This window comes from Phyllopteryx taeniolatus, chromosome 9 (genome assembly GCF_024500385.1).
Source record: "Phyllopteryx taeniolatus isolate TA_2022b chromosome 9, UOR_Ptae_1.2, whole genome shotgun sequence".
NCBI classification, from domain to species: Eukaryota; Metazoa; Chordata; class Actinopteri; order Syngnathiformes; family Syngnathidae; genus Phyllopteryx; species Phyllopteryx taeniolatus.
Window position 1 is genome coordinate 26,490,918 of NC_084510.1, and position 17,848 is coordinate 26,508,765.

Sequence of the window (17,848 nt, forward strand, 5' to 3'; positions counted from 1 at the left end):
GAGGGTGGGGGGCGCGGACTGCTCAATGCGCCACAAAGTTAATTGAAAACGCAAATGTAATTAGGACGACAGGTCTAGCTCCCCGCAGGGGTCAGCAGACGGCGAGATGTGGTGGGTTTGACCTGTAAATTTACACGTCGAGAAGCAAAAAGGTCAACGAGCAGTCTGCCTGCCAATGAAATGTGCGCTGCCTGCAAAAGTTTAAAAGCTTTTGGAATTTCCATCTACACAAAAGGCAAGAAAATGGTCGACAGATTATGGCAAATATGTCCGATCGGTGAGCTAGCGTTCGTTTTATTCCACGTCGGAACAGATTTCAAGACCTGATTCAGAATGGTGGACATTACGTATGACACGAAACATTCCTGCAGCGCCTCCGCTATAGACATAAAGCTCAGTCCTTATGCAGCCACCAGCGGCCTGTTGGCCGTCTCGAGGTGTAGAAGTTGGGGTAAGATTCTCCATCTGCTTCCTTAACATCAGCATAAGGAGGTCCAGGAAGTGGTTAGTAGATGAGAAGAACAGTAAATACCTGTACTGGGTTCCCGTACAATATGGCTAAATCAAAAGCTGCTAAAAACTGATGAATGGCTTAATTTGAACACAAAACCAGAAACTTCAATGCGACATCGGAAAGTGGAACTGGTCAGTGACTTCAGTACGATATGGACGAATCAAAACCTGACCATAAAAACAGAAATTGCCAAATGTAGAAAAGCGGCATGCATGTTTTTCTCTAGAATATAACAATTTTACATTTTCCAATTTTTTGAGGTTTTTATATCAAAAGTGCAGTTCAATTAGAAGAGGTCGGCATGACGTGGGTAAAGAGTTCATCTTTTGATTGTGATCTTTAATAAAGTAGATTTTGATCAATGGGCCCACGTCGGTGGTATCAGATATATTTGTCATGTCATCTACATTTTTTCGTGCATTAAGTAGGCATTTGTCATTACATCAGAGGCGATGCGGCCCTTGGAGCACTACCAGCTCAAGTCAAAGATACGAACGAGCATGTGAAGCAGAAATAAGATGTGATGTGAGACCGCTGCAAATCTTGGGAAACTTGAGCTCTTTAAGCAAATGAGAGAGAATGCCGCCATGGAAGGGCTTTCGTTCTTTGAGCAAATGAAAATGCCACCAAGGAAGAGGACCAGCGATGGCAATCAAAAAAGTGATAACAGGAAATGATGAAAACGTAAAACACAGTCAGCAAAAGAACCTAGTAAATGTAGTGATGTAGAAAAGAGGTATGGCTGTTCTGGCTGCTCAGTGCAATATGCTTGAAATGAATAGAAACTAGAATTTAGCTGAAAATAAACTTAACTTTCAAGTGAATTCAGAGATTTGTTTCTAAATGCATCAGACATTGCTGAAAACATGGAAAGAACTGTTCTACTGAACATGTGTATATATATATATATATATATGTATAAAATTGCTGAAAACATGGAAAGAACTGTTCTACTGAATTGTGGAGTTGGTGTTAAACTCATAAAATTGGGGCCCAGTGATGCTGGGCCAAACTCCCCCACTATACAAGAACTTACGTCCGCGTCCGCATCTAGTTACCGTAATTGCGCTACATGCACTTAGCGAGCCCACATGCCAAAAATATTCCTTTGGATAGTCCACTGATGTGGGCAGTAGAGCGCCTTGTTGTTGGGCGTGTGCGCATGCGCATGCGACAGAAAGGCGGAAGGTAGGGGAACAGCCAGAGAGTGGAAGGGTGTCTCACGCCGCCGAGGTCGACGAGTGCCTCGGCGTCAGCCGTGTGCCCAATACAGAGTGCCTCGTCGGCAGTGAGTGCGCAATACACGGGGAAGAATGATTCATTCTTGGGGCCGTCTTGGCGTCAAAAAGCCCTATGAATATATTCCAGCCACCAGAGGCTTCAATAAGCGGATATATTTTCACTGCTCAAACGTGTAATGTTGTGTAGGCACACGATGCTAAGACGAAGTAGCATCCATTTTTCCAGGTCGCCGTGGAGCGGGCTGTGGGCTCAGCGCATTCAGCGGACATGCCAACAGAGGGGAGAGAATGGATTTGATTTTTTCACTATTTGGAAGCCTTTTTATATACTTGGTCATTTTGTAACAATTAATACAAATATGAATTATGAGCTTCATCTTGAGGCTCACGATAGGAATTTTCATCTGCCAGAAATGACATTTCTGGAGTCGCATGGCTGACCCAAGGCCACATGCAGTGTGAAGATGACTAATGCGCACGCCGCGTCGCTGAGGATGCGACCGCGTTCCTTAGCGAATGGCAGGAAGCCGCAGGCGGTGCGGGAAAAGTCAGACATCATCGCGTCAAGGTCCGCCGCGCTCGAGTAAGCTTGTCCATTAATGATAGACTAACTTGGCCCATTAGAGATGGCTAGCGGGCATTCTCGGGCTGACGACAGCCCTAGTACCGCTAACAATGTGCTTCTGATCACTCCTGAATGGGATGAAAGTAGGAAATTGCAAATTGCCTTTGTATAACAAGATTTCGCTTCGAGACGCGATGCATTATTTTCACAATTTAAAACAATCCCTGGATGCCCGAACATGTTTGATTGTGAAAATATACCTAGACCCTAACACCTCATCCTTAACCCCCTAAACCAAAACGGTCCATTTAATGAGGTTCGTCAAGTCACAAGTGTCATTTTCAAAACAAAATGTCATTTTTATTCAAAACAACAAATTCAAACTCCTCTCCAACACCATCAGATGCGTTTTATCAGTGGTGTCAATGGAGTCATCAACAGCAGGGGATTTGCTTGATTGTAGCTGTCATTTCCTCTTTCACTTCAGTAACGGATTCTTTTATTATTTCTGCTTAGCCAAAATCAGCGCCACTGTTTGATTGTTGTGGCATAGATGTGGTAAGAATCCGGCCTGCAGCTTGATATGACGACGAGAGTGCATTTATTGCTCTTGTTCTGAGCTGTGAGGAAATGTCTCTTCAGAATTCATGTCGTAATGCCATTTCAAATTGGAGATCATTACACGAAGGTCTCCTCTTATTGAGCACATTGGTCTTGTGCTGCTGGTTGGAGGGAGAATGCAATTTTTTCAGTCCACGCTTCTTTGAATGATTGATTTTCGCTGCCCACTTTTAGCAACAAACTGGGAATGTGGATTTTTGTACATTATAGACTTACAGCTGGCAAAGTGTGAAAGTTAAAAATTGCACTTGCAGCAATGAGCTCCTTGACCCAGCAAGAGGCTGGCTGTGTATCGTTGCCATGGAGACAAGCCACGGTATACAGGTGCTGACCCAACCAAAACACGCAGTGAAAGTAAACAAGTAGGGCTGCGAGGATTGATCGAATAATTCTAATACTTTGATTACGAAAAAGGTTGACCCCAAAACTGCCTTGGGTCATTTTTCCAGACAGTCGCATGTAGTATTCCGCCTAGAAATAAGATGGCGCAAGGCAAGAGTCCAAAAAAATACAGCCTACCATTGCTATTTAGCAATAAGCACATTCATTCGCTAGCAGTTGATGGCCACAACTCACGCCAAGTCAGTCAACACGCAGTCAACTACACTCACACTGACGCCCAGGTAACACCAATCCAGGCCATACACATTCATAGTCACAGATACTACAATAGAATGTGAGTATGGCGTCCCCACAGGATAGAAATAATACCTGCACCTCACAAGCACATAATATTGTGTTTAATATTCCAAAATCAAGCAAAAGTGCCCAACGGCTACTTCAGAGACCGATTTTCAGAAATAGGCAGATAGCAAAATATTTCATTGCTTGTTTAATTTCACACTTGATGGGTGGTAGGCAGACACAACTTGTTGTATACAAACAATAACAAGTCAATCTTCCGTAATAATAGTATGTCCCCTTCAAAGTTGGATGCTGTATCACAGATTTTTCCCTAAAGTGGGACATCTCACACACACACACTCACATCCCATTAACCCGAAAGCTTTGCGGTGAGCAACTAATGTAATCACGCTCGGTGGCCTAATGCACAATGAAAGTGAAGTCATTCAGGCCAGTTGAGGAGGCACTTCCTAGACCAGACAGCGAAAGTTCAGACGCAACACCTCATCCTCAGCTCATCACCTTCGCGCGTTTGAAGCCTCACTCACCTGCACGCGGCACTGCATCCTATCAAGCCTCGGCAAACTTGCCGCTCGCTTTGTTTCCGCGGCCGACTTCTCCTCGGTCGTCCGACACCTGCTGCTGCGAGATGAGGTTCTCCTGTTCTCTCACGTGATACCGAGAACATCCCCCCTCCCTCTCTTTCCCTTCACTCTCCCTCATCTCTCACGTGATACTGAGAGCATCCCCCCCTCCCTCTCCTTTCCTTCCGCTCCCTCATCCCTCCCTTCCAGAGCCTCCCACTGTTCTGCAATTTCTCTTCATCCTTGACATGCATACATCTTTATGAACTCATATTGAGAAAGAGTCCCCGGAATAGGATACAAATCAAGTGTTGAACATACTGTACATTGACTGGCATTGGTGGCAGGGAGCGGTCCAGTGATGCCCATGTGGCAGCATGTTCACACGTGCACCAATGGAGGACTGTTCTTTTTTTTTTTGGGTGGGAGGCAACACAAGGTGGCTGGTGCTTATTCACCGCGGCTCAATATGCTAACCGCCCGCCTCTTTGCACCCACACACATCACGCTTCATCACTTTGCCAATGTTTTAAGCCAGAAATCGGAAAACAGAAATGGACCACGGAGTGACCAGCAAAGATCTTAAAGCAACAGTACAGGATAACCATTGCAACCATAACCTCTAAGACACGGTGCTCAAGGTGCTACGTCTGTGTTATAGCATGGAAAGAAGCGTTGAACTCAACATGGAAGATTCTGTCCAGGATGGCCCACCACGGGGTCACTGTATCATCATCATCAATGATATTCAATGATATTCAATGGTAATTATACGGATTATATGGAATTATTATTCATTTAACAATAAAAATGATCATTCATTCTTTTATTAATAATAGTTCCAATTTTACGAAAATGTCGCGTCTCATCCTTTCTGGTCGCCAGTTCATTGTACCTTGTCGTCACGTTCCGGCATTCCTCGTTTCCACGTGGCCGACTCATAGCAAGCCTCGACCCTGTTCTGATAATTGACCTTGCCTTTTTGCCTCCCGTTTTTTGGGCTACTGTTGCCTTCGCGGATTGCCTGCCTGTGTACCGACCTCTGCCAGTTTATTAAAGCTCTCTTTTTGAAACGGTCCATTTGAATTGGAGTCGTGCATTTTGGGTTCTGTCTTTTGTTCCGTTCATGACAAACAGTGGCTTTGTGGCCACTCAAGGACATTGTACGAAGCATAAATAACGAAAGAAACAACAATGCAACCAATCAATATGAAAGGTAAAACGCATAAATAATGAAAATGGATGTTGAATTTGCGCAACACAGTGTCCTAGGGGGAGACGAGATCATGAAGAAGGTCTCAGGGCAAGAGCCCTGGGGCACACCGGTGGAAACGGATAGGATTTGAATGATTTGAGCAGGGTGAATCAATTTTAATCAATTTATTACCCTACATGTTTTTGCTATATTGGCAACCTCATTATGTACCACGCATCAGGGCGGCGTCGCTTCTTCAACCTGGAGATTTTTCTTGCGAGTGCTGAGCTGCTGGAAATCAAGAGAAAAGACAGCTGAGCCCAATCGCTAAGCTGGGCTGCAGGCCCAAGTAGTAAGTAACTCACAAGGGGATGTGAACCAAGCTTTGCGGCAGCGTCCCGATGGTGCTCCCTCACCCTCGAGTGGGTCTGACGTTACATTAGCAGCCCGGTCGGAATGAGCGCACAACACTAACGTTATGGTTTGACAACTCACGTCGAGGCCTGCAGGTTGAGAGTCCTTTTGTCCATTTCAAGCATCTCATTTCCATCCTTCCATCCATTTCTTAGAGCGCTTGTCCTTTATTCGAATGAGCATGAGCTTATCCCAGCTGACTTTGAGCGAGAGGTGGGGCTCCACCCTAGATTTGTCGCCTGCCAATCGCAGGGCATTTGGAGACAAACATTGGCGCTCAACATATGGACCTCCAATGTGCAATTTAGTCTTCAATGAACCTAACGTTCATGTTTTTTCAAAAGTGCAAGGGAAATCACGCTCATTCGAAGCTAGACCCTCCCAACTGTGAGGCAGACATGCGAACCACTAGGGCGCTTTACTGCTCCACTCTCATTTCATTAAATGAATTCAAGCCAGTCCCTTTGTGGTTCTTTCTGCTGCTATGACGATCTGTATCCCACCCCCAAAGGTCCCCAAAGGACTACATTAATCACACCTGTCACAACATGAGGTACACCTGCACAATCTTATTTGGGATATTATTAAATTGCTGTAACTGCAAGCACAACGAACAATACCATTAGTATTGCAATAAAAGCACTAGATTACTCTTCAAAGTGTCACTTACATGTTAGTCATGGTCGTTTGCGCTGTTGCACCATTGCAGCGTAACTATAATAATAATAAGGCAGTGCAAACTATACGCACCATCAGAACTATATTGTGAAATGAATACCGGTCTTTTAAAGATGTTTCGATCTCAGTGGATAGAGTAGGTGTACAGTAAACGCCGGTGCATCGATTTAACCATTGATTGTGGACACTCCAGCTGTTATTTATCATTTGCACCTTCTTCTTTGCATCATTAGCGATCACCCACCGCTCGTTACGAGTACGGAAAGATCCGTGACATCTCATTGAATCGGGACATTTTTGTCATCGCTGCTGCATTTAACTTTGAACTTTTAACACAATTGCATTGAATATTTCAGAGGTTTCTTTCTTTTCGTTTCACTTTTCAAGTCACATTTCACATTTTGATTGAATCCTTCTTGAAGTACAGTTACGAGCACTGCATAATGTTACAATGGCTTCCAAGAATAGTACATTTACTTTTGAGGCACAAAGCCTGGGTCTCTGTCTCTTTGTTTGTCATGATGGAGGTACCGCGAGTATCTGTTCAGGTTGTACTTGGTGTCAAATGTCTGCGAACCAATGGGCTAGAGTGTGTTTTGAATGCGACGCGTGTCCATAACGTGCACAGCGAAGTCTCCACGGGACAATGGCTTCGATATTAAGATGGAGAGGAGCCATCAGCAACAATCCGTTGAGGCAAAGGCGCCCAGTTAGCTCTCCCTTTTATTACCACGTCATGTCCACTCAAACTCTGCTTATGGTTAGCGTTTCAAGGTCGGGGTTAGGTTTAGGCTCAGATGTGTCGTTTAGGAAGTGTGACAGTCAATCCACTCACGATTCGTATTTTTCACCAATGTTGCTATTGCGCCGTTTCCCAAAATGACTTTCTTCTGATTGGCTAAAATGTCCCGGCACTTAGTTAGAGATTGTTGCTTTGGTATTTAGAAGCTTAAGAAAAATAGAACATTCACCCATGCACGTAATCATAACGAGCTCAAATAAACTCATTTAGTAGTAATTCTCTCCAAAGGTAAGATTATGGTCATCATGATTGTTGCCTTTTATTTGCAAGCGACAACACAGCCATTGTAATTGTCTCGCATCAAGCTCGGTTGCTGGAGAGTGTCATTCCGTGGAATGACAATTACGAAAGAAATGTCACGGCATTTTAAGACTGTGGCCTCCTCCTCCTCCTCCCGGCGGGAGACGAAAACGGCGAGCTCCGGCGGCGCAGCCTCGATAGCAATCACGCTTAATGAGCGTCTTAATTGGCACACAAGCACAAGCGTAATGGAGAGTCTCAACGAGCTGAGTAATGCTACACATACAGAAAACGGTGAACGCTCGCGACAAGCGGTCGTTCTGCCCATTTTGGCCTTTGACTTGCAAACAAAAACTTGAACGACAAGCAATGTACGGTGGCAGTAAAGTCAACTCACCTCACTTCAAAGCAAAGTCGCAGATTGACAGCTAGTGAACAAAAAAGAGGCTTTATTGCCACTCCCAGTTGAAGTTTACTCTCGCACTAAACCGAAAACAAAGAGAAATACACACTGTGGATCGAAAACAACCATATAACTTTGCCTTAAAGAAAGCTAGCGGGATATATTCTTTATCCTCTGGGAAGAATGACGAATATTATTGTGGTTTTTTTTTTTAGCAATTTTGACTGTCTCCATGTACATGTGTATGTCTTTTTTATACTGCCCTAACACATCAGAAGGAGCAGCACAATGTACATTGAACTGAAGCGTGATTCTATTTAACTACATCTACTACTGTTATATTATAGAGTGCTATTTTTCTTATTAAAACAAGTCATTACAAACAGTTTTCATCTGCTGCATATTACTGTTTTGTAATAAAACCGGTTATAGTTAAAAAAACAATCTGTTTATAGAAATAAAGGCCTGCCCCCATTTCCATTTGAGAACACTTCAATTTCTCCACAGTGAGCCTCCAAGCTACGTCACACACCTTTTCTAAAGAGGATCCAGTCACAGCAGATAGTGGAGAGCTTCCAGATTAGCAGAGAAATGAACTGCTGCACTAATCTCCAATTTCCCTGAATGAAATTCAAAAGAAAAGAAAGGATAATATTAAGGCTTTTTAAATGAACGCCGACAGCGACGAGACGTAATGACTCAATGATTATAATCAGGAGCGCTGCGCTGTGCCGAGCGAGCGAACGTCCTATCGCGGAACAGGTTGTGAGTAGAAACCTTTTCCTTTTTACATAGGAAGGCGCTATACGAGGTCTTCCGACTAACGTACACTAAAACACTGACCCACCTCATGGTGACAAATAAGCAATTGTTAACATTTGCTGGGAACACATCATACGTGAATAACCTTGGGCAATGCACCACATGCAGCTCAGCAAGACATGGACATTATTTGATCTGATCAAATGTAGCAGCCTGCTACTTGACAGATATCATTCAAAATCAACAGGGCTCGAGGTACCACAAGAAAGACTCATTCCTGGATTTATGTCCCAAGCCGACCTCCAGCGTCTTGGCTCCTTTAAAATCATTAGGGGACAAAAACAAGAGGTCATGTCAGTCTCATTCGGTGTCGAGGATGGCGGAAAATTGTGACAACGTGCTGAGCTGACATTTTGTTCCGATAGCCCTAAAAAGTCTTGTCTGTAGCACTCAAGGCAGCAAGTAGTGACTCCTCGACAGTTGACAGTGAATACCTACTGATCTAGCCTTTTACTTCTACCGACTTAACGATTTAGTTTCAGACAATCAAAATCAACTTGCCGTACGCTCTGAGACAACGGGGGCAGCAGTTCATTCAATACGGCGCAAAACACAAATACACAAATACGCCATTACCGCTGCCGTGGCGACAACTTGATCGAGCAATCATTTAAGTGTCGCTTATCATAAGCTAACCCCTGTTAGCTTTTGGGTGTTAGTGTTCTGTGTTCTTAGGTTCTTGTGTCGGTCACCAGTCCAACAAAAGCCACCCAATCCCTTCAAGTGTTTTGTTTCCAGTAAAACCTCCATTGAACCAGCTCAACCTGAACTGCAGTCAATGTTGCAATGGAGGGACCGCATCTAGTAGCCTGAAGATGTTCCAGGGCCAGCTGGTATTATTAACTTTCGTCCATCTGTTCTCATGGCCGTGTTTAGTCACACTATCCCAATTGCATGCTTGGGGGGGGGGGGGGGGGCCTCTGTTCCCGCCCAAAAAATCAAGTCCCTTCTTACTGACTCATTTGGCATTCTAAGGGCTACATTTAGTAAGACACTGCAGTCTTATTTCCGTGGATATGTCAATCATAAGAGAACACACGAAAGCGTTTCAAGGACCCTTGCCTGAAAATAAACAGGAAGTAGGCCATTTCGGTTCGAGGCTGTCATTTCTCATTCACTAGCGACCCTTGGAAAGTTAGCAAAAAGCAGCCCATAATACCAGTTTCATCAATCGACATCAAATCGGGTGGACATGTCTATCGTAAAAGGACGCATGAAAAATTAAACAGCAACTCCTACCGATTGGAGGCTTCTATCCCAGACAGATGGGCAAATGATCAATTGTGAAGCCCATTTAACGCGAGCAGAGCATGGCGTCGAAGTTTTGCTGATCATTTTGAGGATTCGCCATTAAAAAAGGGGGTCCGGTAAGTGTACAAAATGTATTAATAACCACTTCATAAAACTTTCATAAGTGGTACCCAACTAAGGAATAGATTAATACAATAATGTTCCACTTCATCTACGAGATCCTACACAAACTGTATTGATAATAACTGACTGACATACAATATATTTGACATTTCTTTCTGATTCTGATTGCAGTTGCATTGCCCTTAATGCAAGTACCAATGGTAGCTGAATACAATGGTCATCATCTCACTGTCAAATGTCAGAGATTGTCAACTTTTAAAATGTTGGGATTATATTTTGTAATACAAAGGATGGAAACTAACTCTACTATGCATCGAAAGCTAAAGACTTACCAGAAGAATGTTCTCGTCCTGGAGGCGTTCTTGTTCAATCTGTAATGACAACATGACGATATTCTCATGAATACAAGAATCATTTTCACTTTAACAGCAGTTTTAAATTCATAGTTCCATCAGAAAATAACACTGATAGGCTCTTGAAAGGGACTTTCAGAGATTCTTTACAAGTGACCCCTTTTCTAAATGTAAGAAAAAAAAAACGTTGATCACAGCCCCCCCACATCCCCCAGAGAACCACGTGAATGTGATCTGCATCCCCCCTCCTCCACTGATCCCTTTACTCCGCTTATCTGCCCTGATGCCTGCCTGCCTGCCTGCCTGCCTGCCGTTAACTATCCATGCTGGGATTTGAGTCAAGGATGGGCAAGGACGGCTGCCAAGTGCGGGCGTGGGAGTGTGGAAGTGACTGGAGGTAAAGATGATGGCTCGCAGTGCAGGTTGGGGTTCACGTTTCATGCAATAAGTTAAAGTAGGACAGTAAAAGTCAGTGGTGGTATTTATATGGTGAAACTGGTGAAGGAACAGCTACACGTACTGTACATAGTACATTACATACGTACTCTCCTCCTTTAAAATAATCCATAGGAAAGCAATTGCATTACGTTGTTCAAATTTGCAGAAACATGAGTAACTTGGGGCAGAAGGCCCGCTGCCCCACATAGTCGAGAAAGGACATGGCGAATCGGCAGGAACAGAAGGATTTGAAGGAAATTACTGTCCCCCACACATAAAATATAAAAATTTTTAGCTGGCGAGATTTTTATTCAGAATTTGTAATTCATCCAAATATTTTTTACTGTGTTATACCGTGACTACCGTTGCTTTTATACTGTTAAGTTGAATATATCAAAATACCAAATATAAATACCTAATGCAAATATATATGTATATGTACATATAAATAAAGTCCAATTAATTTCTAATAATGATGCCATCCACTTAATTGGGAGGGGCACTGCCCCATATTGCCCCAAATGCGAAATTGCCATGGATTAAAGTCATGTAAATTGTTGTCGTCGCAGTTTTGTTTTTTTGTTTTTACTGCTAGTGTCCCGTCTGACTTATGTTTCTCTCTGTTCTCTCTTTTTTTCTCTGTATGTCCCCTCTGCTCTGCAGGACTGCCTTTTCCAATAAATAGCCATCATAATACACCTAACCACAGAGGGAGTATATACAAATCCTCTGTGGCACAGAAAAACGGTTCCATTCTGCATGAGCAAGCAGCCGAACAGGACAAGTAATAAACGAAATCACAAGACATTTAATCTGCTTGAAACACATTTTGTTTTGGAGCGTTTGAATCCAATATCACCTCGAATGCCACGGGAGGTGGCAGCTGCTCACTCGGACGCTTGGATCCAGCGAACAATCACTTGGCACCAGTCCAATCATGCAGCAGTTGCACTCTCCCCAGGCACTTTTATATAGAAATCACATATTTACTGCATACGCATCGTTCAGTCTCGGCAGCTGCACTCCTGCCCACGCTGTGTCTTTGTGTCTTTTCATGGCTTTGCCATCCATCTGTGTGGGCTACTTTTTTGTCAGCCTCACCTTGCTGTTGTGTTTGTAGCTCTCGTGTGTGTTTAAAAAAAAAACAACATCAGATGACGCCGCACAAGCTGATGTAAGGAAGTGAAAGCACGTGTGTGCACCTCTAACTTTGTGTGTTTATGTGACATTTTGTGTGTTGTTGCTGGTGGTGCGGGTTCTGCTTGTGTTATGTATTGACAGTGGAAATATCAGACGGCCAATCGGTGACCATCCCGATGATGACACCGGCGACACACCACTGTTTTGGTGCTAACAGCACAGTAACAATCCCCCGGGGCAATGGTCAAAACAGGTCAAAGTAACTGGTCTTTCAGACTTCAGTAGACAAAACTGCCTTTAATATGCTCCGTTTAATAATGTGGCCAGTCTTTAGTGTAAACATACAACATTGGCATGGTCTTATGGCCCTGTAGAAAGAGTTAGAAAATGGTTTGCCTTTACTATTGAGTGGTATCGCGTTCGATGTGCCGGTGTACCTAATGACGTGGTCAGTCTTTAGACAAAATGTACAACATCGGCAGGGTCTTACTACCGTGCGGCAAGTACAAACAGGCCCGAAAATTAAATAAATGACACTCATAATAAATGGCTGTGTGCAAAGCCATTGGTTTTTCATGAACCCAAATCCCAGCAACTATGCAGACGCTACTATTTATCATCTTTTTAAACTTGTATTGTGTGTTTAATCACATATGAACAGCGAGGAAATAACCAAGAGAATCTCAACCTCAGAAATCAGCTCGAGACGTACATTCACGATAATCAGGTCTGGGATGGACGGGCCAGAACCGGAATCTCAATAGCGCTTCAATAATTATCACGCCACAGTCGGAAAATCTGATTAATAACTTGGTGATTGACTGAAATGAAGTGTCAACATTTGAGAGAAGATTCCCCCCAAAAATTGAAGTATACTCCAAACCAGTGAAGCTACAGTATATCAAATGCTCACGTGTCACATTTTGTTAATTAAAGTCCCCCAGAAGATTGCACCAGGCTGCAATATAATAACACAAGTGAGGCTGCAGCTGGATTTTTTTTGAAGGGGTTAGTTTTAATGAAGCTAGAGGTGGACATTTAATGGACCGGCCACATTGTTGTGATTGAATTGAAAGTTGACAGTGTGCACTAGGGTGTCCATTAGTCGTGCCATCGAGCACAATGGACAAGCTAGCGCTACGTCGCTGCCAACCAGCCAGTAAATTGTTATTGAATTGCAACGGGTGGTGAGCTTGTGAAAACACTCTTTCATAAGGTCACGTCATTATTTCACTAATGCTAATGCTAATGATAACGAGGGTGGCACAGACTGTCAATGGCTTGTCACAGTCGTGGAACAAAGAGACATTCCCCAATACCTCCTTTGGGAACAACAGGGGAATGAAACGTAATGAATACTTGGTGCGGAAAGGACAAGCTCGCAGTGCTGGGCTGCCTATGAGCCAGTAAAAATTGTATTTAACGGCAACCGATGGTGAGCTTGTGAAAACACTCCCTTATAGGATGATGTCATTATTTTAGTAATGCTAATAGCAACAAGGGCAGCACGGACAAGTATTCAACTGCAATGAGTCACTTACCCTCATTAGCTGGTTAGCGGTCACAGTTGTAGCGCAAAGAGATGTCTGCTAAAAACTCCTCCTCATCCAACAGATGTATACTTTGCACGCAATGGACAAGCTTAGTCAGTCAATTGTTACTTAACGGCAACGAGTCAACCACGAGGGTTAGCTGGCGGCAAACACGTGAGGAAGCTCGCTTATTTTTGTTTCACTAATGATAATTCTAATGCTAAAGCTAATTCTAGTGCTAATGTCAGCATGCGCAATAAAGAGAGTCAATGTCCTTAACAACAAGAGACATTCACTAACGACACCTTTTGCCAGCAGCAGGTGAATGGATGCTAAAACTAAGCTAAGCTAATCGGGATGAATACTTTGAGCGTAGTGGGCAAGCTAGTGCAACGCAACTGCCAACGTGATGGTAAACTCTTATTTAACTGCAATGGAAGTGAGCTAGCGAAAAATATTTAGTGCGGTAAACGTATCTCTTAGTTTGACTAATGCTAATGCTAACAAGTCAAGTTGAATCAACTTGACGCAGTCGTGCTGCAAAGAGACTCCTTTTCCTGCAACAGGTGAAGGGATGGCTAAGCTAAACACTGTGGATTTTTCCGTCTTACCCTCCGTAGGCTCCGAATGTGAAGCTTCTCCTCCTCTGAAACATCCTGTTGGGCAACTGATGAGGATCCTCAAGGGTGGTTTTTGAATTTTTGCTCACGTTAAGCGACATGGCTACGGATGACAGTCGTCATTGCCACTTCTGTCTTTGGGGCCCTCCTTTTGTTTCTTCACTTTCTTCTGTTGCCTCCTCCCTTGTTGGCACCCTCATTGGTTTTGTGTGTGTGTGCTCTGTTGTGATGTGAGCATACCTCATCCCCCCCCCCCCCCCCCCCCCCCCCCCTACTGACTTTCTCACAGATGGGAATTATGGATCATTGAAGGGGGGACACATATCCATTGTTCTCCCCTTTGATTTCTATTTGTGTGTGAACGTAGAGGTCATACAGTACTTGTCAATCAAAGAAATGAATGGAGGACCTCACAGCACGTCACATCAATGGTCACTTGCTGACAGGCTGGAACTGGATACGGCATTGCTGTCGAAGACCACAACTGCAGAGAGGTGGTGACAGCGCAAAGGAACAGAAGACAGTTTTCACTATTTATGAAGACAAATTCAGCCGAAAGTATAATTATTGGAGAAAATACCACATTGGCAGTGTCTTACGGCTGCGCAGCAAGTGCACACTAGAGTAGACCTAAATATGCCTTTAATATTGTATTATGTCAGATTTGAATGCGCATGTGTACCTAATAATGTGGCCACTCGTGAGACAAAACATAATTATGGCATCGGCATTGTCTTAGGGCCATGCAGCAGGTGCACACTGAGGAGACCTAACGGTGCGGTTGATATTGTGTTGTTGTTTTTTTTATCTTATTCTCTTTTTCTTTTTTTTCTTTTTTGCTGTGCTTTGGATTTAAAAAAACTGGACGGCAACATTGTAAGTTATTTCCCCATATCTCTTCACATTTTGGTTTCATAGTTTATTCATTACTGGTAGGACTAACACTTTTCATATTTTTGCATTGCAATAATTAACATCAAATTTAGCTAATCAATCATAAGCGAGCGTAACACTGTGAGCATCTTGGCCATCAAGAAATACACGGAGGTGCTAAATAACTGTTCAATATGGACCCTGCATCGTCAGGTCATAAGGAGAGCCACGTCAAACTGAAACCTGCACAAACAAAGAGAATCGTTACTGCGGACAAGTGACAGACTTGACAAGAAGGCAAATAACTGCAATCGCCAGACTAGGATACATGCAAGCAGTAAATGATGTCCCTACAAGAATTGTGTTTTGCTCATTTACAAAGGAATGAAGTTCCAAATTGTTTATGGTTGTTTATTGACTATGGTAATAGACTGGATATCAGTGGGGGGGGAAAGCATAAAAACAATATGAAGAAAAGGTTAGGCATTTTCGGACTGCCCATCAACCAGTTACCAATACTCTCGATAAGCACACTGGTTTTCAGAATCAATTTCCTACCTTCCAATTCAAACCAATGCTGGAATGGGTTACAAAAACATCAGCGTGCTGGGGAGATGACAACTATTGGAAGTGACAATGTTGTCCTCGGTCTGAAGTAAGATCTTGCCTCGGGGAGAGAGGATGATTTGATAAAGATAAGGGAGCATCCTCAAAGTACCAGCAAGAACTGGTTCATGACCCGAAGGGAAGCGGGACTTCGCTCATCAAGAAAACAGAAGCAACGGACTGCAATCTTGCAGCATCTTCACGTAGCCCCTGCTCCAAAAAGGCTCCTGGACAAGCCGGCCTGGAGTTGGCGACTGAACGTCTGAATGGCTCAAAGGCTTGGGAGCAAGTGAAAACTACGATTCCAATGTGGAAGACACACCAAATGAGCAGTCTGAAGCCGCATGCAAGATGGCAGGCTCGCCTTAAGTTTGCCAGTCAACATTTCATTCGAATCGAGTCTTTTAGCTCATATCCGTTGTGGTGGAGTCAAACTGCAGCGTCATACAAACTTGAACTGTTGAACTGTCATTTGATTTGATTCCTACGAGGTCTTCCCTGTTAGGTTAAGAGCACTCCAGCTCCTGCCACAATGGGACTACGAAGCTGTTATCGTCCCTTCTGGTTCACTGATTCCCTTTTTGTGTGATTCTATTCGGTGTAACAGGACTGCGGCCAGACAGGGGTCATAAATCCAATCGCAAGCTTTCGATGCAGGAATGTGTCCCGCAACACCGAGGTCCGAATTGATCTCGACATTGATTAAGTGCGACTGGATCATTTGTCTTTCACTTTGGAATCGTCAAGAATCGGCCCGCCCGCAAGCTGAGAAACGTATTCCGAATGCGTCAAGGTCTCTTGTTTTGAATTCGTAATTATGGGAATACCTTTTTGGGAGGCCCTAGCTATACTGTATTTTATTGGGGTGGGGTGCAGACGGAAAATGTCCCTCCTCCATTTACGTATTTCACCACTGAAATTCATTTGTCGACGGGAGGGTGGAGAGTTTTGATGCCCACCCGAACCCATTCTGATGCCCCCCTCGTTGATGCTCTCGTTTGTGCAAATGATGCTGTGGTAAAAATGATTATTTGCTTGCCATTTCTGATTTATGAATGTATGAATTGTGATTGTATGAAATGTACGTGCGAATTAGGGTGGACATATACATGTAGACAATTCTTTCAGAGATATATTGTTCCGGCTGTTCTTGTTAGCCCTGTTCCTTGTGTCAAGCAATCAGCTACTCGTGTGTCTCGTTGTCTCGTCGGTTAGGTTGCTTTTAGTTCCCTGGTTTCTTTCTGTCTGTTCATTGATGTTGTTGATGTCATGTTATGTCGGTGAGTCTATTCCTTTTTGTTCCTTTGATTTTTGGGGGGGACTTTGTCAATTGACTATTTCGATTTTTCCATGTTTGCCCTTGTTTGCCTTTTTTTTTTCTTCTTCTTCTTTTTTTTGCTTTCGTCAATACATACTTTGACGAGACCCCTGCATTCTCTACATCAGGCTGGGTTGAGTTCAACCCTTTAACGAGCTAAAGGGACTCCAAATGTGCTCTACTGTTTTGTAGTGACGAGCAGTCATGTTATTGAAATGTCTCATAAAATACACCCAAGGACCAAAATCCTCAATCCTCCTACTTTCACTCCTCCTGCCTTCAGGCACTCTGCTAATAATGACACCAAAATGTCATGTTGCTTCTGTTACCATGTCTTCCTTTCTTGTTGAGGTAGCAAGTGTACCTTTCCAAGCTATGCCTTATATACAAAAATCTAAAAAGATTGTAGTGATTTACTCGGGGGAATGCGAAAGGGCAGTCACGGTGTAATTAGTCTTGGTCTGCGGGGTTAAAGTGTTCCTCAGCCTAGACTTTGGAGGGCCTGAGTGGCAATTGGGAGATGGAGGGGTGCGCTAATGAGAGTCTGAGAACTTTGAAATGAGGTTCAGTCACCCCCCTGAAGCAGCGCCACATAACCACGTTAGACTTTACACTAACAAGGTCCACCCACAGCGAGAAAGGAAACAAAGTCTCGTTGGCACGGACGGCCCTGAATGCAGTGCACCACACTGATTGAAAAGTCACTCCCTATTTTAAAATAGGGAATGTATCCTTTATTCCTGTCTTTGTAATATTGTTCCCAAATTTTTGGAGTATGTTCCATGATGTATGGGAATTCAATTTCTTCTTGTTGTCTTTTCAGATGATTGTTTGTGAAGGGCGAAGACAAGAAGAGAGTTCTTTGTGAAATCAGTCGATGCGCTTCCCAGG

The 17,848-nt window shown here is 43.6% G+C and overlaps 1 protein-coding gene across 14 annotated transcripts in view; it reads right to left on the reverse strand.

Annotated features, from left to right (window-relative positions):
* The window catches only part of rap1gapb (RAP1 GTPase activating protein b), an 80,534-nt gene that overhangs the window by 45,129 nt on the left and 17,557 nt on the right, over positions 1-17,848 (reverse strand). For 5 of the 14 annotated variants that reach the window (XM_061784066.1, XM_061784063.1, XM_061784067.1 and 2 more), the window contains exon 2: positions 10,410-10,448. The exons of 3 other annotated variants lie outside the window; for them this stretch is intronic. Coding sequence is in view for 4 of the 11 variants with exons in the window: in XM_061784046.1 (XP_061640030.1) it covers positions 10,410-10,448; positions 14,152-14,261 (149 nt within the window). In the remaining 7 variants the exon portion in view is untranslated. Of the gene's footprint in view, positions 1-4,113; positions 4,270-8,413; positions 8,470-10,409; positions 10,449-14,151; positions 14,324-17,848 lie in introns of those variants that run through there. 6 more of the 14 variants (XM_061784069.1, XM_061784060.1, XM_061784046.1 and 3 more) reach the window with 5 other exon arrangements.